This window comes from Armigeres subalbatus, chromosome 3, assembly GCF_024139115.2.
Source record: "Armigeres subalbatus isolate Guangzhou_Male chromosome 3, GZ_Asu_2, whole genome shotgun sequence".
Classification (NCBI taxonomy): domain Eukaryota; kingdom Metazoa; phylum Arthropoda; class Insecta; order Diptera; family Culicidae; genus Armigeres; species Armigeres subalbatus.
In genome coordinates, this window is record NC_085141.1 from 232,685,266 (window position 1) to 232,711,684 (window position 26,419).

The 26,419-nt window shown below is 38.3% G+C and overlaps 1 protein-coding gene across 10 annotated transcripts in view; it reads left to right on the forward strand.

Annotated features, from left to right (window-relative positions):
• The window catches only part of LOC134220844 (zinc finger protein 432), a 111,709-nt gene extending 85,501 nt beyond the window's left edge, over positions 1 to 26,208 (forward strand). For 6 of the 10 annotated variants that reach the window (XM_062699982.1, XM_062699981.1, XM_062699987.1 and 3 more), the window contains exons 4-12: positions 2,923 to 2,993; positions 4,854 to 5,066; positions 5,133 to 5,272; positions 5,357 to 5,489; positions 5,560 to 6,049; positions 12,784 to 13,337; positions 13,921 to 14,453; positions 14,522 to 14,740; positions 26,069 to 26,208. In XM_062699982.1, the coding sequence (XP_062555966.1) occupies positions 2,923 to 2,993; positions 4,854 to 5,066; positions 5,133 to 5,272; positions 5,357 to 5,489; positions 5,560 to 6,049; positions 12,784 to 13,337; positions 13,921 to 14,453; positions 14,522 to 14,740; positions 26,069 to 26,152 (2,437 nt within the window). In that variant the 3' untranslated portion in view covers positions 26,153 to 26,208. The remainder of the gene's footprint in view (positions 1 to 2,922; positions 2,994 to 4,853; positions 5,067 to 5,132; positions 5,273 to 5,356; positions 5,490 to 5,559; positions 6,050 to 12,783; positions 13,338 to 13,920; positions 14,454 to 14,521; positions 14,741 to 26,068) is intronic. The other 4 variants (XM_062699988.1, XM_062699991.1, XM_062699989.1 and 1 more) reach the window with 4 other exon arrangements.
• Positions 26,209 to 26,419: the final 211 nt, after the last annotated feature.

Sequence of the window (26,419 nt, forward strand, 5' to 3'; positions counted from 1 at the left end):
CCGAGTTGTGCTTAGAACTTTTTGATGCTTTTTGACGACGACAAAAATCGCGAAGCTGTATTACAGTCAACTCTACATCGCGATGTTTAATATCTCGATATCTCTCCATATGTTGATGGTTTTCTCGGTCCCTTCAATCTACATTCATTTGTGCTTTCTACATTTAGATAACCTCCCTATATCGATGTGTTCTGGTCATATTTTGTTCAAGATTTTCTCCCCCTATGTCGATATTTTTATATTTCTAGGCTACTAGACCATTTTTTGACAATAACAAACACATCAAAAGCAAGAGATGACATTTGTTTTATTGTCGTTTTTCGTAGCAACGACCTTGTTTCGACCTTCTTAATTCACCGGATCCGTTCATGCCTGTGCGCCTTACGAATGGTAATTCCGTAGTCGTTCAAGGCCGGCTGCAGAACCTCCATCGTCAACCTGTACTTCCTAGCTTTGGACAAATTCGCATTCTGATTGAACTTGGCGCATTACTCGTTCGGGGTTTGCAGTGCTGCAGGGCATCAATGGCGACGTCCGAGATGAACTTTGCCAAAAATGGATCGGAAGCCTTGACGCCAGCCGTGTTCAAGTAGGGAAATGGTTCGGCATTTCATCCCATAGCTCCTATTTCCATCCCATCAAATACAAAGCAATGAGAAGGAATTTGGTTTGTTTCTATTTTTTTTATTTTTTTCATCAGTGAGCACGCGTTTTAGCAAAAAGAAGCGACAAGATTGGAGCTGTATTTCTTTGTTTTGCGATGAGATGAATATATGTTCAGTGAGATGGAAAACGGAACAGTTCTCCTAGTACGATATGACCGCATCGGGAATCGTAGTGGTAATCTTCGAGCTCAACCAAAAAATCACTTAGAATTTCATCCTGGGTGCGATCCTCGGTTCCATCACCGGCAGGGGCAGCAGCAGTAGATAATACAGCTTTCTTTGTTTGCGGTCCGTGGTGGATTCCAAAGTCCTACTGAACTTACAGTCTTGAGACTCCAAAGGAATCTGTGTACGGTAGGGGACATATCAAACAAAACAATGTAGTGGCTGTAATGGTCACAATAGATGCAATCCCTCTACCTGGTACATTACACACTTGCGTGCTAGTTTGTACAGATGGTGGCAGAGTCAAACTATTTCCGCTTATCAAATTCCGCTCCGATATGGACTCTTTAACTCCTCCGCACCTACTTGATACTTGATGGGGTACAGCTCTTTTTCGCCGAATGGAGTATCCTTTCCCACTAAACTCGAGTTTGGGTCAATCGCTTCCAGCCACCGTGACGTATGTACGAGGCCTACCACTACGACCTATTCCGGGTTCTTTACTGAATATTTTCTTCGTTTGACGCTCTTTCGGCATACGAACAACGTGTTGAACCCATCGTAGTAATTTTTTTAGCTTTACAACACCCACGCAATATCTCCAGCGTAGTGGAAATCGCATCATTCTTCACATCATTGGCATTTTCCAAGCTTTTTGATAATGCACAGGCCTTAAAATTGTTCCCGTCTGCCTCTGGTATCTCTTGGGCTAAAATTATCTCAATCAGAGTGTATAGAATTTGAATGGGGTTTCCTGAAAACGTATCGGCAGGTATTCCGACAGGCTATTGCGCTTCGTCACACCCTTCTAATTGCCTATGTTCCGGGTATTGAGCCACTCGGAGTGGAAATTAATTACTATGTCTGAAACTCGATTTGAATTACAGAATCAGAATCCGAGAGGAATTCCCGTCAGAATCCGAGTAGAATTCTTATTGGAATATCTAAAGAATTCCTCTCAGAATCATCGAAGTATTCCAACACTAATCCAGAAGAATTCACACTGGATTCCTTTCGGTATCGTTTAGGTATACCCTTGGGAATCTGTGGAGAATACCCTAAATAATCCATGGAAGATTTGCTTCAGAATGCCTCGTTGATTTGCTTCGGAATTCCTTCGGAATCGTACGTACGAAGATTTGTTTCGGAATCGATCGGACATTTACTTTGGAATTACTTGACGACTTGTTTTGGAATCCTTCGACGAGTTGCTTCGAAATCCCTTAAAGATTTAATTCGAAGTCTCTCGACGTTTTGCCTCGGAATCCCTCGACGAATTACTTCGAAATCATTTGACGATTTGCTTCAACAACCCTTCAACACCTCCGGAATTGCTGGAGGATTATTTTCGGAATCCCTGGAGGTCTGATTCGGAGTCCCTCGACGATGGAACATTGCCAACAATGAAACATTCCCGTTGGAATTACTGGAACATTCCGGTTCAAATTTTTGCAATATTCCCTTAGGAATTCCTGGAGGATGGAAGAACCCTAGAAGATTCTCATTGGAATCCCTGTAACATTCCCTCGGAATCTCCGGAACATTCCTGTCTGAACTCTTGATGGATTCCCTGCAGAATCCTTGAAGGGTTATCTTCAGTATGCTTGGAGGATTCCCATCATTTATCACATTACCACTAAGATTACTTAATGGGGTGGTATAATGTTCGATAATTTTTTAAAAGAAGCTCAAAATATGCCAATGATCTTATCGTAACACGGATCATCGAGTCCGACTTGTGCTACAAATTAACGAATATTGTTGAAGGGATTCTAACAATATTCTTCTAATAAAAATGTTTAACTGGATAACATTTTATATTTCAACAACTAGATATTAAATTCAACATTTAATGCACGTTCATTAAAACGACCAATCAAGTACTGTGATCAAAAGCCATCCGATAGTGTCTCAAAACAAGTAATAATTTTAATCTGAGTTTAGACAATCTATCACTTATCTATGGTGCTCATATTGCTCATGAGATAAATCGAGGTAAAATTAATTCTTCACCTAACTATTTGTATTTTTGTTTCAATCCATCCTCGTTTCCATCATTATATTTTATCCGTTGCCTTTTTTTCTTCCGCAGCATTATCACGACTAGTGGAACGACGGCCACCGTGACCGGCCATCCAGCAGTGAAAAAACACGAAATCATAAGTGAGTACGACGGTAATTGTTTAATTAGTAACTTTTAAACCGAGTGTATTATAGTAGTGCGCTTTGTAAAATATGACGTTGAGCGCAGTAGAGAACCTTGAGTTACGGAAACGGTGTGTTCATTGAACGGTCAATCTGTGGTTTTGGGATATTGAGCATTTCACTATTGAGAAGTAGATTTGGTATTTGTAAATAGAATTATTGTATTATTTTCTTAACAAACAAAATTCATTCATACTGTATATATATATATACAATTAATACTAATTATGGGAATTAAAAACTAGTAATTTGTATTTACATCAATATTTTTAAATAAGTATGAGGAAATCTTTGATTTGGTCTATCAAAAATCACAGAACACGCCAAAACTTGTAACACTTTGATTAACAAATAGCATGAATTTTTATGTTTTTTTCTTAAATTGCATTTTGGTTATTACATTTCATCAAAATGCCTTTAGTGCCTATTTAATTGTTTCGAATATTTTTGTCGAAAAGGGGTGGTACTGGTACACTAGTTTAGTATATGTATTCAATCCTATTCCATAGAAAGACTATTTTTTGTATAAAGCGTGAGAAAAAGATAAACTACTCTCTTCCAAAAACTCTTTAATAATTAAGTTTGCTGCCCAGCCAGACTTCAACCAATATAAAAATAAAAGAAACTGCATCATGTGTTATACAAGAAATTTCTTTGAACATTGCGTATTGATATCTTTAAAAACATATTCAGAATACCTCCAGAAATGAGGATTTTCTTAGAAAATTTTTACCATCAAAGTATTCCACTTGCACTTCAGATAAAATGCAATTAATTTTATTCCCGAAATACGCATTAGAAATAATTCTTTCAAAGACCGTTAGTTCTTTCTACATTTTTCTCGTCCAAACCCGTCCAAAGTTTCTCCACCGTTGCGAATCGAAAGTTGGGAGATCCACAACGCGGCAATTCCATGGTGGTTTGCAACCTCTGTTGTAAAGACATAATAAGCAAGCTATTTGAATAGATCAGTAGAACTAGAAAGTAGCTTTAATTGCTAGAAATCCGTTCTAAAATTTGTGATTGCCTCTCGATTAGTGTAATGAGAACTCATTATTCGCCTGTGCATCTTCAATTGTCGATCGAAGACACCCTCCGACACCGTCCGACAATTGCTTTCGCACCTTCTGAATATTGCTCGAGGTACCTAGAAACCGACGAAATACTTGGAGCAACTTACTCGATTAATCAATTTCTTATCGCCTCTTCAATTTGATTGTAGCACTACAGGCGGCAGCCCTGGGGTGAAATTTATCTGGCGAGAATATCGAGAGCAATAGAGTACGGACTAGTTTGCCTGCTCTGCTGGTTTTTATCGTCGTTTTACCAGACATTAACTCACTCTATCGAGCCGTTATCGATTTCCTTTCGGCGAAGCAGACAATTTGCAGAACGGATATATAAATCGTGAACAAAGGGATAAAGACAGCCAGTAGTTGGCAAAGTTGGTAATTTCTGCTTTTTGTATTCGATGGAAGACAGGGCGGCGCTCCATTCAATAGGTTCCATTCATAAATATTTAAACCAGAATCTGGTTGCATGATGTATAGTTAGTGCCCCATTGCGGGTTGGCTAGAATCGACCGTTCCGTTTCCTTATGGGTTCTCGTAGCTTTCAACGTTATTAAAATTTCAAAATAGCCTGCAATAGACTTTCTGCTTTCTTGTCTTGTGGCGGTTGTATTTCAATGGATTTTTTTTTTCTTTTCTCTAACACACAATTATGCTTTTCACCTAACTACGGATGCGGAAAACCTTCGCACATAATCTTGGGATATTTACCACATTTATTATGCCACCATGTGCAACGCATCATCAGATCAATCTAACTCCGCTCTAGCCAACGGAATCATCGACTCGAAGACCAAAACCATCCTGACGACGAGTGGGAATGCGGCGTTCATGTCTCCGCTGGGCCCGATTCAGCTAACGGCAGAAGAATGCAACGACATTCTGATGAAGCGCGCTGCAGCAGCAGTTGCCGCCAATAATCAACATGCCATCACAACTAACACCAATGACCACCACGCCGGTAAGTGTGCCGCCACGATTGATTGTGCTCCGAAACCGCTTTTCTATAATGATTTTTATCTTGCAGCAATCGCCGTCCAGGTACAGAAAGTTATACAAGGTTTGGAGGAAAACGATGATTCAGAGACCGCAACCACCACACATCAGTTGAAAATTGAACCGACCCTAAGTATTTCACCAAAGCTGGAAGCAGTGGAAATTGATTATGTAAGTAAAGCCATTTTTTCTTTCATTCGAAGAATGCTAAATAAAATAACAATGTGTAACATTAAAATATTGAATCATTTTTAGAATGAATATGTGCAAGACTCCGACACACCGACGCCCAATGTGGTCCCCAAGGAAAGGCCCTATTCTTGTGATCAGTGCGGAAAGTCCTTCCTGTTGAAACACCATCTGACAACACACGCCCGAGTCCACACTGGTAAGTGCCCGCATCGCATTGTTCGACCAAAGATAAAATAATCAATCTATCGTTTTTTCTCATTCTAAAGGTGAACGACCTCACGTGTGCGTCCACTGTGGCAAGGATTTCGCTCACAAGCATTGTTTAAACACCCATCTGCTGCTGCACTCCACCGATCGCCCCTACCAGTGCCAGGAGTGTAAAAAGAGCTTCACGCTGAAGCATCACCTGTTGACCCACTCGAGAGTTCACAGCCGGGAGCGACCGTTCGTGTGCCAGGAATGCGGCCGATCGTTCCCGCTGAAGCGGCATCTGGTAACGCACAGCAAGTTCCATGCCGGCGAGCGTCCTTACGTGTGCGAAGATTGCGGAGAAAGTTTCGCCCAGAAGGAGCATCTGGTGATGCATTCGCGTTTCCACGGCTCGTTGAATCCGTTCGTGTGCCCGGACTGTGGGGCTACGTTCCCGCGTAAATTCCAACTGGTGAACCACGGCAAACTGCATGGTCGCATTCCACATTCGTGCACCCTGTGCGGAAAGGAGTTCCTGCAGAAGCGGACACTGGCTGCTCATATGAGGTAAGTGTTTGGCCGTTTTGTTTGACTGTACTATTTTTTATTGGAACTGAGGCTTGTTTTGAATATTGATTGTTAAGTTGGGTTGGATTTTATTGCCCTGATGTCGTTCAATAAAACCTTCGGTTTATCACCATTTCTCGGGTACTTATTCAAAAGGACGTATGTGATTTTGTAAACAAAGATTCAAACGTCGATTTGTCCGATCTGATAGCCCTCCCACGCAAATCATCGCCACAGACAGGTAGGGGAAGCCTTCGGCTACCTGTTGGTGGTGTTGGTTTGCGTGGGAGTCCCATCAGATTGGATAAATCGTCGTCTCAATCTTTGTTTACAAAATCACATACGTCCTTTTGAATAAGTACCCGAGATTTATTGATAATGTGAGGTCCAAGAGTTTGGCGTGATGACAAATATTTGCCATCAGGCAGACTTGACAAACAATATTTAGTTGGCGTTTTGCAAACAGCGCTAAACGTCTTTCTTAATGACCTGTGATACTTTGTTTGTATGAGGAAGACGTAAATTTATTCATATCTAGTGGGGCAAGATCGCCATATGGGGCATGATTATGACTTATGGGAGCATTATATGCACATTATTATTACGAGGAATGGCTAATGTAAAAGGGCTATACCACTTAGAAAACGCACTTTGACAACCTCACTTGTTCTTGAAATATTGATTTAAAGATGGTTTAGTTGAAATTCGAATTTTCTTATAATTTTGTAGTTACATAATTGAAGCCAAAATTACTAATTTTTCTGCACAAATTGATATTTACCAAGGCTTTTATATAACTATAGCCTATCTACATTAACAATTTGAGGAGATTCACAGTAATTATGATCGATAGGATATAAATCTTTGGATATATGTCGACTTGGGGCGGTAATTAAAAAAAATTAAACAACGGATATGGTTTTAATCGTAAAAATTAGCTTTAGGCAAATTCAGATATTGTCGTAGAGCCAGTGGTCAACAAATCAACATGGAATACGACATTTTCAAACGAAACATCATTTGAACATAATCCCTAGAAGTGCAAGAAATGTGTCACCCGTTCTAAATAAATTTAACATACTTTTGATATAATTTTTGGTCCTCGCTCGTCTTGCCCCTAAGGGGTGGCCATATCGCCCCATATGATAGATTTAGGCCTCATAAAAATACCTATTTTATACCCAATTCATAGGATACTGAAACGTCATTAATCAGTTTTAATTGATACTTATGTCAAAGACAGGTCATCATAAAGGTGTTTCATGGACAAATCAGCAGAATTCGAAGGAGTTTCACTATTTTACAAGGATTACCGCTCAGTATGGCCGTCTTGCCCCACTTTCCCCTCCTTAGTTAATAGGGTAAAGGAAATCCGATATGATTTGTGATTTGTTGGATCTGTTACACGAAAATTTGGGCTGGGAAATGGTGCCTCCGACCAATTATCATAGAAGGAATAGAGGAATACTATTTATCATTATACCTACCAATGAGTCTACTGACGATGTTGGCAATTTTGCTTTATTAGGATTTAGACTCATTTATTAATTTATATAATTTGGATTAAATCCTAATAAAGCAAAATTCTCAACATTGTCAGTAGACTCATTGGTAGGTATAATGATAAATAGTATTCTTCTATTTCTTCTATGATAATTGGTCGGAGGCACCATTTCCCAGCCCAAATTTTTGTGTAACAGATCCAACAAATCACAAATCATATCGGATGTTGTTCTATTGATTTTCTGTTGTATAAAAAAAAATCTAAATCTGTTTACACATTATACTCGAAACAATAGATTACATGTTATTTGGTGGGAAGTCGTTCAGTATAATGCCGTTTGGACTAATGCAGCGCTGTTACAAAGTCGCAGATTTCGCGATTTTCGCGTTTTTTTTTGCGAATTTGTAGCGGATTTCCTTTTTTCTGTCTATTAGAGAGGTTTGCAGCCCTGGACTGGCTCACCTCTAGCGGATTTCCTCTTTCAGTCGCAAAAATCGCGGATTTATATTCACTCTCTCTTAACCGGTTTTCAAATATCCTAAAATTGATTGGATAATGTATCAGAGTGTCTAGAGAAATTAATCACACTTCTGAAACCGTGTTGATTATCGCTGATATTTTGTTTACAATGAGCATGTAGTGGCTCCATAACCACAAGGTCCAATAGTTTCGAAACAGAGCTCAAAAAGGTGATACCCAGGGTATAAATCCAAAGGAGAATGCAAAAATCTCTCACACTCTATTACACTCTCTATTAGTGCATACCAAGAGACGTTTCTCGGAAGCTGTTACGATAATGAACTGATTCGGGGGGCTATAATACTGCCCATGAACGTCCCAGTCCCATCTTATTGGACAGATATTGTGGGCAATATACCCCATGATACATTTCTTTGTACCAATTGCGGAATAATTCTCAATTTTTTATCCGTACTGAATTTCTCTTTCTTCTCTCTTCTGCCGCCTTTTTCCTTCTTCCTTGTTCCTTTTTTTCGTTTTCTTTTTTTCTTCTTCCTTCTCAGGGTTTGCAGAAAACGCTCTGTATTACGAACAACGATAAAAGAAAGGCAAAAACTGTTCCGAATCATAACAAGCCATGATAACAAATTTATCAAACTTGTATACTGCCGTCATACGCATATTTGTCCCATGTTTGCTGGGATTTCCTATGTACATGGGACAATTATGTGTAGAACGGCAGTATACAAGCTCAAGAAAACAGAATCGCGTTGGCAGCCACACAGAAGTGATGATTTTCGCTTTGTTTTCGCTCAGTTTTGCAACCCGCTCAGCTGTGTAGAACAAGTTGAAATGCATCATCAGAACCAGTGCATCAGAACCCCGCGTTTGAAGCTTTTTAGTAGAAATTTATCATGGGGTACAGCCTCTCGAAGCAGTTCTTTATCATGACAGCTTGGGAAAAAAGTCTCTTGCAATATGCTATATATCGTATATGGTGGTTCCCAACCTTTTCAGTGTCGCGGCCCCCTTTAAGATCAGTCCAGTAGCTCACGGCTCCCTTAATATGTTATGCTGAAATCAAGAACTATCTTTTTCTTCCTTTGCTTAGCTGGGGATGTGTTGAAAATTAATTTTCGTCTGGGTCTGGTGTGTAGAAGCAAACGGTATTAGAATTTTCAAAACTTGTCAAGCAACTTTTGAATACGATTCGTATATGGCACACCAATACTGGCTCAAGTGTTTTTCACCGAATAACTCACAAGATGATGAACCATTCAGCTCATGTCCAAATATTGATTCAAAATTTCATCGGGAAACTAACTACGCCAATGTAAACGAAAATAAATTGCGAACTAATAAATCATCTTCTTGAGCCAGCTCAGGAAAATAACAAGTGAGTCAAGTTCAACCATAATTTCCAATTTGAGATCTGCGTGAATGTTTGCAAATTGTCTCTGCAATGATTCAGATTGGTTTTCCTATCATGTAGCTACAAAGGCAATGATCAAAAATATCTAATCTAGGTAAGCGAGACTTTTCTGCCATCTCCATTTTATTGAGATTAGCAAGTAAATCATTTTTACTCTTACTTCTTAGAAACATTTTATTATCATCCCTAAGTTCAAAACATTACATTTTTCTAACCCACGTATGGCAATGTTGGCCCTCGTCTTCTTCTTCTTCTTATTGGCATTACATCCCCACACTGGGACAGAGCCGCCTCGCAGCTTAGTGTTCATTAAGCACTTCCACAGTTATTAACTGCAAGGTTTCTAAGCCAGGTTACCATTTTTGCATTCGTATATCATGAGGCTAACACGATGATACTTTTATGCCCAGGGAAGTCGAGACAATTTCCAATCCGAAAATTGTCTAGACCGGCACCGGGAATCGAACCCAGCCACCCTCAGCATGGTCATGCTTTGTAGCCGCGCGTCTTACCGTACGGCTAAGGAGGGCCCCTGGCCCTCGTGATCCGCATTTATTTCTTTGCAGAGTTATTTGAACATAAGTGTGTTAAGAGCTCCAGATTTGATCACGATTCTGATAACTTTCTCCAGCTCTCTATGAAATGGTTGCGATTAGGGCCTTACGGACAAGGGCATAACGGTAAATCGTGCAATGAAAACCCTTGGCATTTACTCTTCTCTGAAATCCAGATTTCGACACAAACATTGCTGGTGCACCATCAGTACAAACTCCTCAAACTTTTTTCCACTGCAAGCCACCAGATTCATAAAGCTTTTTATTGTTGTCATGATGTTGTCGCTTTTGGTTGTATTTTCCAAATCATTACAGATTAGAAACATTTCTTTCAAACCACAAAAAGGGGTAATGCTTTGCCCCCCATGAGGTCGCGGACCACCGGTTGGGAAACACTGCAGAGACGATAAGTGAGAGGCTTTTTCATTCTCTTTTGGATTCTAACCCTGTTCCTTCTTCTTCCTACTTTCTTCCTTCATCCTTCTTTCTTTCTTTCTTCCTTCTTCCTTCTCTGTGTTTCCTCCTTCCTACATATTTCTTCCTGTTTCCATTTTTCTACTTTTATCATCCTTCTTTGTTTCTTATATATGTCTTCTAATTAGTCTCTTTATCCTTTTTTATTCCTTCTTCTTTCTTAATTTTTTTCTTTTTCCTTCTTCCTTCTATCTTCTTCCCTTCTCTCTTCTTCTTCTGTCTTCCTTCTATTTTCCTGCATTTTTTCTTATTCTTTCTGCTTTCTTTTCACTTCTTTCAGCTGTCTTTCTTCTTCCTTCGTTTTCACCCTCTTTCTTTTTCCTTTTTTTTCCTTCTTTGCTCCTTGTTTTTTTATTCTTCTTTTCGCTTCCTTTTTTCTTCCTGTTTTCTTCTTCCATTTTTTCTAGATTTTACCTTTTACCTTTTTCTTTCCTCTTATTTATTACTTCTTTATTATTTTTACTTTTTGCTTGCTTCTTCTTTCTTCAATTTTTCAATTTTTTGGCTTTATTTGAGAGGTTTTCAGCCCTAGGCTGGCTCAGCTCTGATTTTTTTCTCTTTCTTTCTTCCGTTTCCCAACTACCTTCTTTATTATTTCTTCCTTCTACCGTCTGCCAACAAGTTTCTCCATTCTTTCTTCCTTTCCTGTTTCTTCTTCCTTCTTTAAAAGTTCTTATTCTTTCTTCCAACTTTGTTCTTTCTTCTTCTGTCTTCCATCTTCCTTCTTTTATACTTATTTTTTCTTCTTACTTCTTCTATCTCCCTTTTTTCTGCTTCCTTCTTAATTCTTCTTTGTTTCTGCTTTCCTCTTCCTGCTTCATTCGTCTTCCACCCTTCTTCTTTCTTATTCCTTCTCTTTTGTTTATATTTTCTTCTTCTTTCTTCAATCTGCCTTCTTTCTTCTTCTTTATTTGTCCTCCTTCCTTCATATTTCTTTCTTCTTCAATCTTTCTTCCTTATATTTCCTTCTCCCTTTCCTTTCTTTGTTTTTTTATTCTTTAATCTCAATTTATTAACCAATTTAGTTTTTACTTTGTTCTTCATTCTTTATTCTTTATTCATTATTCATTATTCACTATTCAACCACTCAACTTGTACTTCATCATATGGTTGGGATTCATTGCATTCCACCAATTTTTGTTTTTCGATACATTTCAGCCTTCTGATACTTTTTTATGCTGGTTGTGTTTTTTATAGACAAATCAAGACATATCAGCCTTCTGATACTTCACATTTGACACCAAGGCCGGGAAATTTCAGCTTTATGTGTTCCAGTCTTTCGTAGTACACCCGCATTTTGATAACATGACAGATTCAATTACCTTCAAGGTCGAGGTGAAGGCAAACGAGCTGGAAGCGATATGTATTTGAGTACATGTACGGCTCAGATAAGCTAGGTACTTGCCTGTGTATGGATTTTTTAAAGGAACGACTGTGAAAGGAGTTCAGAGATCTTTTCAATGCTAGTGGGTCGGCGCGCCGAGAAACTGGGGCTCTATGTGAATCCTTATTAATAGACGAATTCGAAGTATTGATATGAGATATTGCAGTTTCCAGAGCCACATTGGCTGTACTCTGCAGAATGAGGGTTCACAAATTTGGTCTATTCCGAAGGTTGGAGTCGAAAATTGAGAGACACCTCATGCAGGAGATACTACAACGGTAGGCGTTCCTCGCAGAATAGAATGCCTTTCGTCCATTCATCCTATCTAAGATCAGCGTCGCGTAGTTTGGAATCCTCCCCGATTTTATATGAGATAAAATTCATTCTGCTTGTGTCAGACTCTTTTCTTACTAGCGATACGATCTTTGCTGGTTTCTCGCAGTGCACGCAAGTTTTTACCAGTTTTTTCAATTGGCTCTGGTTTCACACTCGTGGAATTTCAATAGCGCAGATAGCCATATTATAATATTATATTATAATAGGAGACGCATAGCGATGGTCATAGCGAGATCATTTTTTTTCAACTCGAACTAGGCAAAATTTTATCATATCAATTAATGTGTATACCGTTTTTCGAGTGCAATTGTTATATACTTTAAAATTGGTGGCTATTTGGTGGCGATTTCTACAGCACCTGGTAGTCATGTTTAAAGAGTATTATCTTTGGAGCAAATAATGTGTAGTTGTTTATCATAAGACGATCCCACTTAATTTCACCACTTGCACTTGTCAGATAGTACTAACGCTTCTTATTTCAAGTGAATTTTAATTATTAGACAATTCTACTGATTTATGAAATTATCTTCATTCTTATTCAAAAATTATAACATGTAAATTAACTCCTATTCTCCTTCATCCTTATTTTAGAATCCACACCGGTGACCAGCCGTTCCCATGTATTGCCTGTGGTGAAGGTTTCCGCACCAAGTCGGAGCTGAATGCCCACAATCGATTAACACACGGCGGAGTAAACCCAAATTCGTCAGGCACCACCATCATTACTAACAATACGGTAGTCACAACCAACGCCCAGAACCAACAGGCTCAACAACAACAGCAGCAGCAACAACAAGTACAGCAAGCTCAGGCCCAACAGCAACAGCAGCAGCAGCAACAACAGCAGCAACAGCACCAACAGCAGCAACACATCGAGGTTCAACAGATTCAACACCATCAAGGGCAACAGACCGTCCAAGATGTTACCACTGGTAATATCATCACCACGATAGCCGCCAGCCAAAGTTCACCGGAAACCTCTCCGCGGCCGCAGTATGCCTGTCGGGAGTGCGGCAGTGCTTTCAACAGCCGCGAAGCATTGGCCCTCCATCTGCGTCTACACACTGGCGACAAGAACTTGATGACGGACCTTTGCGCCCTCACGGCGGCCATTCCCGGCCACTTGTTCCCATCTGTTAATCAAGGTATTTCATTGTCCTGGTAGAATTGATCTTTTCAGTAGTTAGCTTGAAAAATTGCGCTATTTTTCTTCGACTGTTTGAAAACCAAATTATTTTCCATGAATTAAGACGATGGGTTTTGATTAACCGAGTTTTATTTCACAAAAAAAACACGTTCTTGTAAAAAAGTTTATCGTTCATAATTTGAAAATTCGGTTAGTCAATTCTTCAAAGTTGGATTTCGAGGGAACGGCAAGCGAGGAAAAGTAGTACAATTTGCTTTGGAACATCTCATCATATTTAATAACAATCACTGTAATTCACCATTGTGAAATATATTTTGATAGAATTCATCATTTTTAGTTTTGCACCGCTAGAATTATTGTAGTTCTTAGATACTAGCATTATAGATATAAGGTAAAATCGTCATTTTCATAATTTCTTATTTCTTTTCTCAATTTTCATGTTACTCTATCCAAACGAACAATCTTACTTGTTCGTGCTTCCTGAACCGCTTATGTTGCCCACGCACCTAACACCACTACCGCCATTAAAACCCCTAAACAACAACGTCAACAACCTAAAAAAACATTCTAATAACCATTAGAATATTCATTAATAGGAGGTGGCACTACCGTTGTTAGCACAAATCCTGTAATGTCATCATCTCCCGTTCCAGTACAAATAATCACATCCTCTGGGCAGGTGGTACAGCAAACGCTACAACCACAGAGCCCACCACAGCAGGTACAAGTTCAACATCAACAGACCCAGCAACAGGTACAGCACCAACAAGTTCAACAACAGGTGCAGGTCGTTCAGCAGCCTGCACAGGTTCAACAGGTCCAGCACCAGCAGACGGTTGTCGTCGCACAACCGAAACCCAAGTCCCACTATTGCGGCCACTGCGGCAAAGGATTCGCGGCCAAACATGGACTGTTGCTGCACAATCGACGCCACCCCAATGGAGGTTGTACCGTGAGAACGCATGTTTGCGAGTGCGGTAAGGCCTTCTTCCAGAAAAATCATCTCATGCTGCACCAACGTCAGCATCTGGAACAAAGTCAACGAACTGGCCAGGGCCAGGCGCAGGCGCAGGGTCAACAAGGACAGCCCCAACAACAGCAGCAACTGGTTGTTGTGAGTCTCCAAGCACAGCAATTATTCTAGTTGTTGTTCCAACTAATCCCCAAAATTGTCCATTTTAGATACAACAGACGAACCAAGATGCCCTGGTTCAGCAGCAGCAAGCCGCCCAGCAACAAGCACAAGCGCAGCAACAGGCCCAGCAGCAGCAGCACCAACTGCAGCAACAGGCGCAACAGCAGGCACAACAGCAGGTCGCGCAGCAGAATCAGAACAATCAGCAGCAGCAGCACACGATGCGCAACCTGGTTATCGCCAACCAGCCCGTGCAGGTACAATATGTAAAGTCATTTTAAGCTTCTCTACTAAAGGGTGAAGTGTGATTGCATTACGATAGATAGGGGTTTCCGTCTTTGTGTGACGGATGCCATGCTTTTGTAGACAGTAGGTATTGGAACGGTTAACTCCGGCTGATTTCAATTTTAAATCGTGGGAAACTCGGTCATGGATTAAGCATTACAGTTATGAACATCAAGTATTAGATTTCCATTTTGAATCCAGTATTCAATTATCATAGTATCTAAATAGACACATTTTTTCTTATTCAAATGTAGAATCTTTAGTTTTGAATTATCGAAAATAATGGAAGAAAAATTGAAATTCGAAAGTTTGACGATAAAATAACCTGGGTTCACTTTTTACGCGAATAGTTTTCTTTAATTTCTCAGCCTACATCAATTTAAACAACGTTTAAAATACTGTCTCTTTGATTTCTAGGATTTTTGTGAAGTCATGATTCATATAGTCTGAACGTAAAAACCAACCAGAAACAAACCGCGTAGAAAGTGACCGCAGTGTAATTCTTCCCATCCCACCGGTATTAGCAAATTATGGTATCAGGGTATCAGTTTTACGAAAGGGCCAGTTGTAAATAAGGCCGGAACAAATTTTATTTTCTTCTTCTGTCCCCCTCGATTTTCTGAGGCTTTATTTTATTATTTTTGAGGGGAAAATTCAAAATTTTATTGGAAAAATTATTTGAATATTGAGCTATCCCAGAAAATTCTTTAAGAAAACTGATGAGTTTCACGATTTTTTTTATTTTCTTATACTACTCCCTTCGTTATCCAAAGACCAACATGACAAAAGAAGGAGTTTATATTTGTTCCGGCCTAATTGAAACAAGGTTCGAGCATATAATAGTGCTGTCCAATGAGCAGCTCGAAGTAGCTCGAAGTTGTTCCCGTCCTGCTCGTTCTTTTTTGTCAACAAACGGGCATGAGCGTGACAGGAACAACTTCGAGCTACTTCGAGCTGCTCATTGGACAGCATTAATAGTGCTGTCCAATGAGAGCTTGAAGTAGCTCGAAGTTTCTCCCTGTCCTGCTCATGCCCATTTGTTGACAAAAAAGAACGAGCAGGACGGGAACGACTTCGAGCTGCTCATTGAACAGCACTAATGAAAGCGTGCTACTGTTGTGACAGTGCGTTTACTCTCGTAGTTCGTACTTTTCCCAAGTAATTTTTATTAGAATCGCATTTTATTTACCTTTTATTTTTGCCAATAAATTTTCTAATTGGGTAAATGTTTTAATCATTCTATCCCAATTAGGAAATCAATTGAAAATAAAAAAAGATTTAAGTAATGAAATGCCATTCTAATAAGATCAACTTGGGAAAGTAAGAACTGTGAGACAGGGCGTGGATAATAGTAGCGAGACTTTCGTATGAATCTGTTTTGAAGCACTGAACAGAATATAAGCAGGGCGAAACCACTGTTATTTCCTCCGCTTGTGATAAGAGCAGGCACCGTGTTACTACCGAAGCCATTCTTGGGTGGAAGTTAAGCAGAACATCAGCGATGTCATCAAAACTTTTCTCACAATTGATTCTCTGCTAAAATATCAATTTCTGTTCGCTTCATACTTAGTCATTCGCTTGCGTCACTTCACGGGATACGTCTTTGTTAAATGTCACGCGTTCCAAGGTAAACAAATTCAAACACATCCCCATCAAGCACTATCTCAGCACCCACATTCGTCTCTTCCCGCAACAAAATACTTTGTCTAGGGGCTGATTTCTTCTCCTCCGCTTAGTTTACCAGGTTTAGGGTCAATTTCTTCACCTCCGCTTAAGCCTTAAACCAGGTTTAAACGTATGGGTAAGCACAGCTTAAGAGTTAAGCGAAGGTGAAGAAATTGGCCCTTAGACGTATGGGTAAGCACCGCTTACGAGTTAAGCGTAGGTCAAGAAATCGGCCCTAGGTAGAGTGGTAGAATCAATGGTTAAGCCTATTCTCGGTGAAAATTGTATCACCAGCAGGGTTTGCAGAAATTAGATAACGAACAACGATAAAAGGGCGGCAAAAACTATTTCGAATTATTACAAGCCACGATAACAAGTATATCAAACTTGTATACAAGTGCGAAGAAAAAGAATCGCATAGGCAGCCCCCACCGAGAAGTGATGATATCTTGCTCATTTAGCGTTGGGGACAATACTTTTTCGCACAGCTGTGTAAAGCAAGTTGAAATGCATCATCGGGACCAGTTCCCCCTTGCGTTTGCAGCTTCTTAAAAGAAATTTATCATGTGGTATTATACTTTATAATATAGGCTATAATAATTAATTGCATATTATTCGGCAACTCGGCCGCACGAAAACATTTTTTTTTTGTTAAGGTGATTATAGAATGAAGCCCGTGATGAATTTCAAATTCACCACACGTTTATTTACATACATTTCCAAAAGCCCAAATCTGGCGTAATAGTTTTCGTATAGTGCCGAAAATCAAATTATGATTGTTCAGCAAAACTAAGCAAACGATCTACCATTATTTTAGCCTCATAGGCGTTATGGTTCTTTAATCTCGTGCTCTTGAAAAAAATATTGGAAAAGCACGTGGTTTACAAAATGGCCGATTTCTGGCTTTATTGTATAATCACCTTAACCCTTTCCCGCTCACGACTTTTTTCAAAGATTTCAATAGGAAGGAATCATCTTTGAGAAAAATGCTAGAACAAAAGTTATTTGGCATAGCCAAAATTAGTGGAAAACTAAAAAAAAGTTTTTGATTGTAAATTGTCTATTGATTGTTTTCAATAGTTTCACTATTTGTACTCAAAATTGATTATATTTCCAGTCTAATGGAACCATAAAGATGTGTCCAATATTCCTTTTTGTTGTTGAAACAATTCGATGAAGGTTAGAAGGTGCAAAATTTGATGGTGCACCACAGACACCATGGGCGGGAGAGGGTTAAATATCTTGGCTGTGCATATGCATAGCACATGTTTCGAAATGGACAAATTGATATGATTAGATCTATATTAGTCTGCCCAGCCTGTTGTTGGGGGCATGGAGTGCGATCCTCTCGTTTAATAAACAATGTGCACTCGCTTGACTGTGGATATACAACAGTATAGCACATGTGGAGATTGGACAAATCAAGCATCCGAAAGATATTCAATTTGCAAAACCGCAGTGGAGGTTGGTACTCGGATTCTGATGGCTTTTCCGCAAACGTGACGTTCAAGTGGTCTTGTTGTGTAGGGGTTATCACGCCTATCTAGAGAGTAGGAGGTTGAGGGTTCGAGTCCCTCCAAGACACGAGGATTCTTTTTCGCAAATTTCATATCAATTTGTCCATTTCGAAACATGTGCTGTGCATATGCACAACCAAGATATTTAACAAAAAAAAAATAGGCTATAATAGCCTCCCAAATAATTTCGGTGTCAAGACAGCTTGCGAAAAACGTCTCTCATGGTATGCTTTCGTTAACGTAATTTTGACTAGGGTTCTTGCTAAAATCACGTAACACTAAATTTTGTGATTTTGGACCCCACTAACACTTTTTTTTTGGACCCCACCCCTCGTAACACTTTTTGTATTTTGTTAAGAAAATTATTTTGAGCTTTTTAGTGGAATGTCTTCACTTGTCATAAGACGAGCTTGTACAATCCCATTGAATTCCACCACTTAATTGTATCTTGACAGATACGTATTTCGACCTCAACAGTAAGGCCGTCTTCAGTGTCTCGTACTTGACGCGACTCGAGTCGAATTCAATGGGATTGTACAAACTCGTCTTATGACAAGTGACTTTTTGTATGAAAGGTTTAATTTTTTGTATGGATCGTAACACTTGGCTTGACCCTCTCGCTCCCCCTACAGCGTTACGTAATTTGTGAAAGGCCCCTAGTCCTTGGACACTTTTCAGGCCTCAGGTCTATTCTAACGTCTAACTTCTTCTATTCAGGCCTGAAACCGGCCTGACACTTCCACAATAATGGCTCTGTTTGAAATTCTTCGGACCGCTGGCTTGTCCAAATCGGATATTTTCCCAGAGTTCTTTAGAACTTCGAATAACTCTACGAAGAAGTTTTCACGGATTTTCATAATCTTATTTATAGCTTAGATACGGCAGAGTTTTGATAATGGTTTCGGACTCGCCGAGAAATTTTCGGGTCATGCTTTTAGGACAATCTCATCCATTCTCAACCGGAAATAGTTGGGAGGTTTGCAACTATTTGTATAATGATCAGAAATTCATTGTCAACTTGACAATTCATCGTTCATCAACGAAAAAACTGTTTTCCAGGGATGAGTTGAAAAAATGTGGTCTCCATAATTCGAAGATTCGTAAACGGAATTATTTTCGTCCTAGATGTTTCCCGGATAGAACTTCCAAATTTCATTATTTATGTGGGTTAATTAACCTTTTCTTGGTAAGCCTGGAACATGGAACTGCAAGTCGCTAGGTTTTGCAGGTTGCGACAGGATAATCTTCGATGATTTACATCCTCGCAACTTCGACGTCGTAGCGCTGTAGGAAATGTGCTGGATAGGACAGAGAGTGTGAAAAGCGGGATCGAACGGCTATCTTCTACTAAAGCTGTGGCACCACCAACGAGCCTGGAACTGGCTTCATAGCGCTGGGCAAGATGCGCCAACGCGTGATTGGGTGCCAGCTAACCAATGCAAGGATGTGTAACCTGAGGATAAAAGGCCGTTTATTGAACTACAACGACGAGAAAAAAGCGCTCAAACGATGGATGCCCATTGCGGGACGTCAAAATTGTCATCAGCGACATGAATACTCAGGCAGGCAGGGGGGAAATGTATAAACCGGTCATTGTACCGGATAGTCTGCATACCCGAGCAGATAATGAAAACAAACTGAAAACTTATTTTGATACTTTCATTTGCAATATCAAATTTTGGTGACCCTGTGGTCGAGTTAATAATGCCGTATCCAAATAAACAAAATGATAACAATTTTTGTAATCACGGAAAACAAAAAAAAACTTATTTTTATATTGGGCATATTTTCTACGGTTTACATAATGAGTTTTCATTATGGTAATGACTATATCGAGCAAAAACAAAAAAAATATCTAAATTTGATATTATTTTGATTAATGGATCATATAGTGATATCAAAATTCTGATATCTTATTTAGTTACTCGTTTGATCGAACACATATTATGCGATATCAAGATTTACAAACTAGATTGGTTATCATTTAGTTATTTTCTATAAGTCTTGATATCAGAAAAGTATCTAATTCAGTTCCTGTTTTGTTTTAATTTATTTGAGATAAAATTAGTTTGACTTTTGGTGTCGAATCTTTTCATTTAATTATTATTCAGTCTTAGTCGATCTTTAAATTATAAAAAAAATAACATGCGCACGAAAATTTGGAGCGTTTGGAATTCTTCTTTATTTCCTTTATTTCCTTATGAAAGTGCAAATGCTATGGTCCTAAAATATAGAACGGGTGAGCTGAATATTTCAAAATTAGAATTTAGTTATCATGATGAGGTATGACGACGCTTTCGGCGAGTATATTAAGGATCCGAGTTAAATTCATAAGAAAGACGAATCCCTCGTTAGTTATACACGAAATCATTTTAATGGACCCCTCGATTTTTGTCAATTCTTTACTCACCAAAACTGTCATAACTCCAACACATCAGAATAGATGATCAATTTTTACGCATAGAAACAATATTAACTGACATGGACAACTCTGTTTACGTTGTTGGAAGAGAATTGGAAATTAATCAAATTTCTTTAAAACATTTGTTTAAAAAAGATCGATGTTAACATTTGACATTGCGTATTACTATGGAATTAGAACACAAAGTGAGCAATTTTCTGTCAGTTTACAAGTTCAACACTCATTAGATTAAAATACATAAGCCAACAAAAATTAAAAGACTTTCAGTGCATTGACTTTATAATTTATCTTTTCAATCCGTAAGAAAAATCTTCAAATACCGTTGAACGGAAAATAATTTCTATTCATATAGAAGATAGGGATATAGGGATCGTACTTTTATTATGTATGATATTTTTCTGGATTTTTCAACCGCCCTTTCCCAATGTTAGATTTTCTTTAATAACTTTTTTGCAAATAACTTTTCATTCATAGAAACGTAAAAATGACAGACCCCTCCTCCCTCTAGCTGACACGTAATAAGTGTACGGCCACAAATACGTTTTCATGTAGTGTATAGAATACGGACTCTATTATTTTCAGTTATCAGAATAATATCAAAATATGATATTTGCTAGAGTACTCTGCAAATATATATCAAAATATGTTATAGTTATGATATCAAAAACTCAATTTGTTATCATTTTGATAATATTTCGATATCGGACTCTGCTCGTGTACCGTATCGAACGACAACGGCCAACAATGGATAAACTTTGCAGCCTCCCGCGGAATGGTAGTCCGAAGCATTTTTTTCCTCCTCAAGAATATTCACAAGGTCACATGGAAATCACCTAATAAAGAAACGGAAAACCAAATCGACCACTTTCTAATCGACGATAAATTCTTCTCCGACATCACGAATCTACGCAGTTACGCAGTGCGAATATTTAATCCGACCCCTACTTCATTCCGGTATGCATGCGCTCACAACTCTCGGCGGTGTAAATCACGCGTCGCAGTCGTTCGCCTAGGCTAACCATTGGGCAGCTACAAGACGGTAGTCTAGCCCAAGACCACGCACAGTAGTTGGAAATGGCACTCCGAGCGGAGGAGCAGCTTGGTGCAGTACTGCCCATGATCTCATAGTTGACGTAACAACCATTCAAAATTTCAGCGAATTTGACTTACTACACGTTACTATACGTTTACTTGGGAAAGTTGACCTTAAAAAAAATCAAAGAATCGACTAAAACAATAAAACGAGACAACATTTATGCTTATCCTGCGTCTCGTATTAGGTGAGGCATTTCGAATGAAGTGACAATTGTCGAAACCTCACATTTAAATTACACTGTCGTCTGACGTGAGACGTGTCGAAATCGACAATTCTCGAGTCATTCAAGACGCAGAATAAGCACAATTGTTGACGGGTAAGGTCAATTATCCGCTTACAATTTTGAAACATTTATTATTGCTCTTCGAAAATTTCTACTAGAATTCCTTCAGTATTTCGGGTTGAAACTATTTCTGAATTTTATTTGACATTCAAAAAGATTTTTTTCAATTTCCACGAATTCAATTTCTTATTCATGAATTTCCCAAACCCTTTTTAGAATTCCTTCGAGGATTTCTCCTAGAAGTCCATCGGAAAATCCACCCGAAACTTCTTCAAGACTTCCTTCGTGAACGCCTCTTAGAATTCCTTCAAAAATTTTCTCATGAATCCCTTCAAGACTTTATCCAGAAACATCTCCATGGATTCAGATCAGGGATTCCTATGCTATTTTATTCAAATAATCCTCCAGGAATTGCTTTGGGAAATTTCTTAGGAACTTCTTGGGGTTTTCCCGCAAAAAGTCTAAGGGAATTCTTTTTGAAAGAGAAATTTTCGAAGGTTTTTCTGGAGATTAGCTTGAGAAATTTCTAAGGAAAATACGAAACAAATTCACGGAGGAATTTTTTGAGTAGTTTCCGGGGAATTTTCCACTCTAGAAAACTCCTTCGAAATTTTGTGAGAATTCCTGGTCCTGGATAATAAAAAAAGAGGTAGACATTCTGGAAGAATCTCTATTTGTCATTTACGTTTCATTCTTCGTGGAATCGGTCATTGTTAATTGTTGGAAATGACGCTGCTTTTCTGTTATTTTTAGACATTAAGGGTCTGTCTCAATTGGATAATTAAACTGATATTAAACTTAAAAGTGACATTTCAATAATTACCAAATAACCCTGCTCGCAGAGCAAGATTACTTTTGACAGATATCGAATTGGAATTGCTGGGTAGCACCAGCCATTCTTATAACGGGGTGATTTTTTAATTTTCGAACTGTCACTTTTAAGTTTAATTCTCCAAATGAGACAGATCCTAAATCATCATTATTTATTATTTTGTCTTGCGTGAACGGAATAAGGCGCTGATGGGAATATGGGCACATTACGATTAATCTTATTAACAACAACGAAATGGAAATAAATTGAAACTTTTTTAAATGCTTTACCCGTTTTACCAATTAGGTACATCTTTAATTCCTTGCATTGCTAAAAAAGTTTACACACAAAAGACTTTGAGGTAGAGCCTAGAGCAATCCTCTGTGAAATCATGATTTTTTTTCCAAGATTTCAATTTTGTATTTTTCGATTTCTCTGAAATTTTGCATATACATTCTTTGTTATCAAAAAACATAATTTGCATCATTGGTTTGCCATTTTGACTGTAGCCTAACTTTTGACAAGAACCTAAGCAAAACCACCTTGAACACTTTCAAAAACATTTAACTTGAAAACGGCTTGTCCGATCGTTTTGATGTTTTAGGCAAAGTTTTAGGTAATCAAAATAGGCTATGTGAAAAGAATATACACTGCGAAAAATAACTGTTCAAATATTGAAAAAAAAAACTTAAAAATCGATTTTCTCAAAAACGATTTTTTCATTTTTTTTTATATGTTGTAGCAGATAATATATGTATTTTTTTCACTATGGATCATAAATGGACAAAAAAGTTATAATTTTTTTTTTAAATTAGTTGGTTTTTTAAAATGGTGGAAATATTTTTTTACGTTTTTATCGACCCGATATTATGAAAGTGCGTTAAATTTCCAACGGAAAAGGTATACAGTATTTTTTTTGCAAGTGCTAGTTTCTGGGATACAGCAGTTATAATATAAAATATACCGATTTTTTAAATTTACAGTCATTTTCGATTTTTTTTCGATTCTATTCAACTTAGAATCAAATTTTACTGAACCGTTGATATTTATTGACAAATGCTAGTAATGGAGTAGTGGTTGACCATTTTTATGGCACGTAAAAAAATATTTCGACCATTTTTGAAAAACCAACTACCTAATTTAAAAAAAATTATAACTTTTTTATCCATCATTTCTCCATTATGACTCATAGTGCAAAAAAATACACACTTTGCTACACTCTGAAAAATCTTCACGTCATGCGCCAACCAAGGCTTCGCAGAAACGAGCTGCGAGTGCAGGTGGTCGTGGTCAAATAAAGACGCTCGATTATACTGCCCATAACTGCATAACAGGAAATCAAACAAACATGGGACTGTTATGAATGGGGGAAGCCCATACGGCATAATGCCATTTGGCATAACGACAATTTGGCATAATGCCCACAACAAAATAAAAGTTAATCGTATGAATATATGATTTGCCCGGAATAAGGCAAAGAGTGGATGACCCATTCATCAAAAGTACGCAATTGTTCGGAGTAATGTGAAAAGTGTATAATTTCCTCAAAAGAGCAGATGACGCCTTAACCTAGATGTTAACCTAGATGGGAAAAGAGTAGATGACTCCTTCTTTAAAAGTATGCATTTGACCGGAATAAGGCAAAAGAGTAGATTACTGGTGTTGAAAATTTGATCCCATTAGTAGCCTTCTAAGCTGCGGAGGACGATGGAGGTAGGGAAAGCACTTGTCTAGCGTAATGGTTTCGTGGGATTAAACCCCAACCGAAGGAAGTGGTAACCCTCCAATACATTTTTCGTAGTAAATCTGATGATGTTGTGCACAAATCGAGTTTCAGACATAGTAATTAATTTCCACTTCGGGTGGCTAATACCCTGAATATAGGCAATTAAGAAGATGACTCCTTTTTTAAAAGTATTCATTCTTCAAAAGAATGCATTTGCCCGGAAAAAGTCGAAATGTATATGATTTATTTTCTACGCGTTCGATCGGAATAAGACAAATTAATTCATTTAGGCAAATTATTTTAATATTTATACCAAACTTTGTTTCGCCAAAAATTGATCATTTTATACAATTTCTCACGTACACATTTTATCTAGAAGACAAATTGGTTCTTCAGAATGATTTTAATTTTTTTTTACAGTTTTGTAATAACATGTTTCCTATAAGTTAAGTACACAAACAAAAATTAACATATAACACAATTGATAATGCAAACTTCGTGTTATACATACAAATGATCAAAATTTGAATCAAATTGAAAATTTGAAATTAAAATTGAATTTTTTTCTAGTTTCATCGTAAATAGAAGAAGAAAGCAAATATAAATTAGCAAAAGTTGGGCTGTCTGGTCGTTATGCCGAATGGCCCTAATATTATTACGGCTATTTTTTAATTATGCCAAATGGCCTTTAGCTATTCAGCTCGTTATGCCAAATTGCATTTTGCCATTTGGGGTAGCCCCGTAATGAATTTATGGGCAGTACAATCTCCTTTACAAACAAAAATTAAAGCTGATACTGCGCAGCAGTATTACTCATTTTTTCAAACGATGATGTTCACTTAAAAATATGCAAAAAGAAAACTGAAATTTGGAAGTCACTTTTAGTCACTATTTTTATTATTTTAGATCCTGCAAGTCCCTGTGATTATTTTATAAAGATTGATACCCATTATTCTAAGGATCTATTGAAAGATTTTTACGCCCATTTAAGACACCACGTGGAACATATGTCGGAATGGAAACTATGAGGCCAGCACGTCTGGTGGCCATTTTAACCTGCTGGTCCTTCTAAGCTGCTGAGACAATTTCAAGAAGTTTGATATCCATATCGTTTAAGTTCCCTTGACAAATGTTTATGGGAACCTGTTCCGCAATGGGCACTCGAATATTCACACGTCTGATGGACCCAGGAGCCAGGATATCAAAAATCAGCCTTCTGAGAAAAATTTCAAGAAGTTTAATACCTATATTGTTGATTACCTACCGAAATTTAAGATCAGGGAACGTCCACAAATTACGTAACGCTTAGGGGGGATTGGGAGGTCCGTGATGTGAGGCGATCCATACAACATTTTAGATGCTCCTTACAAAAAGTGTGACATGGGGAGATGGGGATTGAAAATGGTCATTTTTTGCATTACTTAATTAATGTAACTTCCATCAGTATCAGCGAATCAGGACATGTTCCTAGAAATCTGAGCGATTAAAAACAAGAACAAAAGGATTATTCTGCAAATGAGTTCTAAACACTTTACCATTTGCGACTGTTTTTTTTTCACTACAATTAGGCACCTAATAGGTAACTACGGATTAAAATAAGTATAGCGAGCTAGAAATCCTCCTTCGCAACAGTCAGTGCAATTTAAGGATAAAGAATTCATCTTTCTATACAGTCATAGTTAGAACATAAGTAACTTAGAGTAGCGTATTTTTCTTTTTAAGCATGCCCACCCACATACATTTTGATAAAAATAAGAAAAAACTCAATCCACATTTTCTTCCTCGACAGGTTCAGGTTCTCGAGAGCAACACCGCCCAGGTTATCAAGTACGAAATTATCCACGACTCGTCAAGGAATTCGAATGTTGAGTGAGAAGAGGCTATGCTCCGTATAACCAAACCGGATGGTACGGAGGAAATGAAGAAAGTATTCATACTGAAAAATGAGGTGGGATGAAATATGCTGAACACTGCTGGTACGACGGCTATTTCTGCTGTTGGTGGCGGTGGTGCTGCTGCTGCGTCCGTTGCCAATGCAACTACGGTAGCGAGTAGTGCGACTTCATCACTAGTAATGCCAACAACAGCATCGGCGACAGTACAAGCACACCAAGCCATGGCCATCACCCCCAGCACCAGC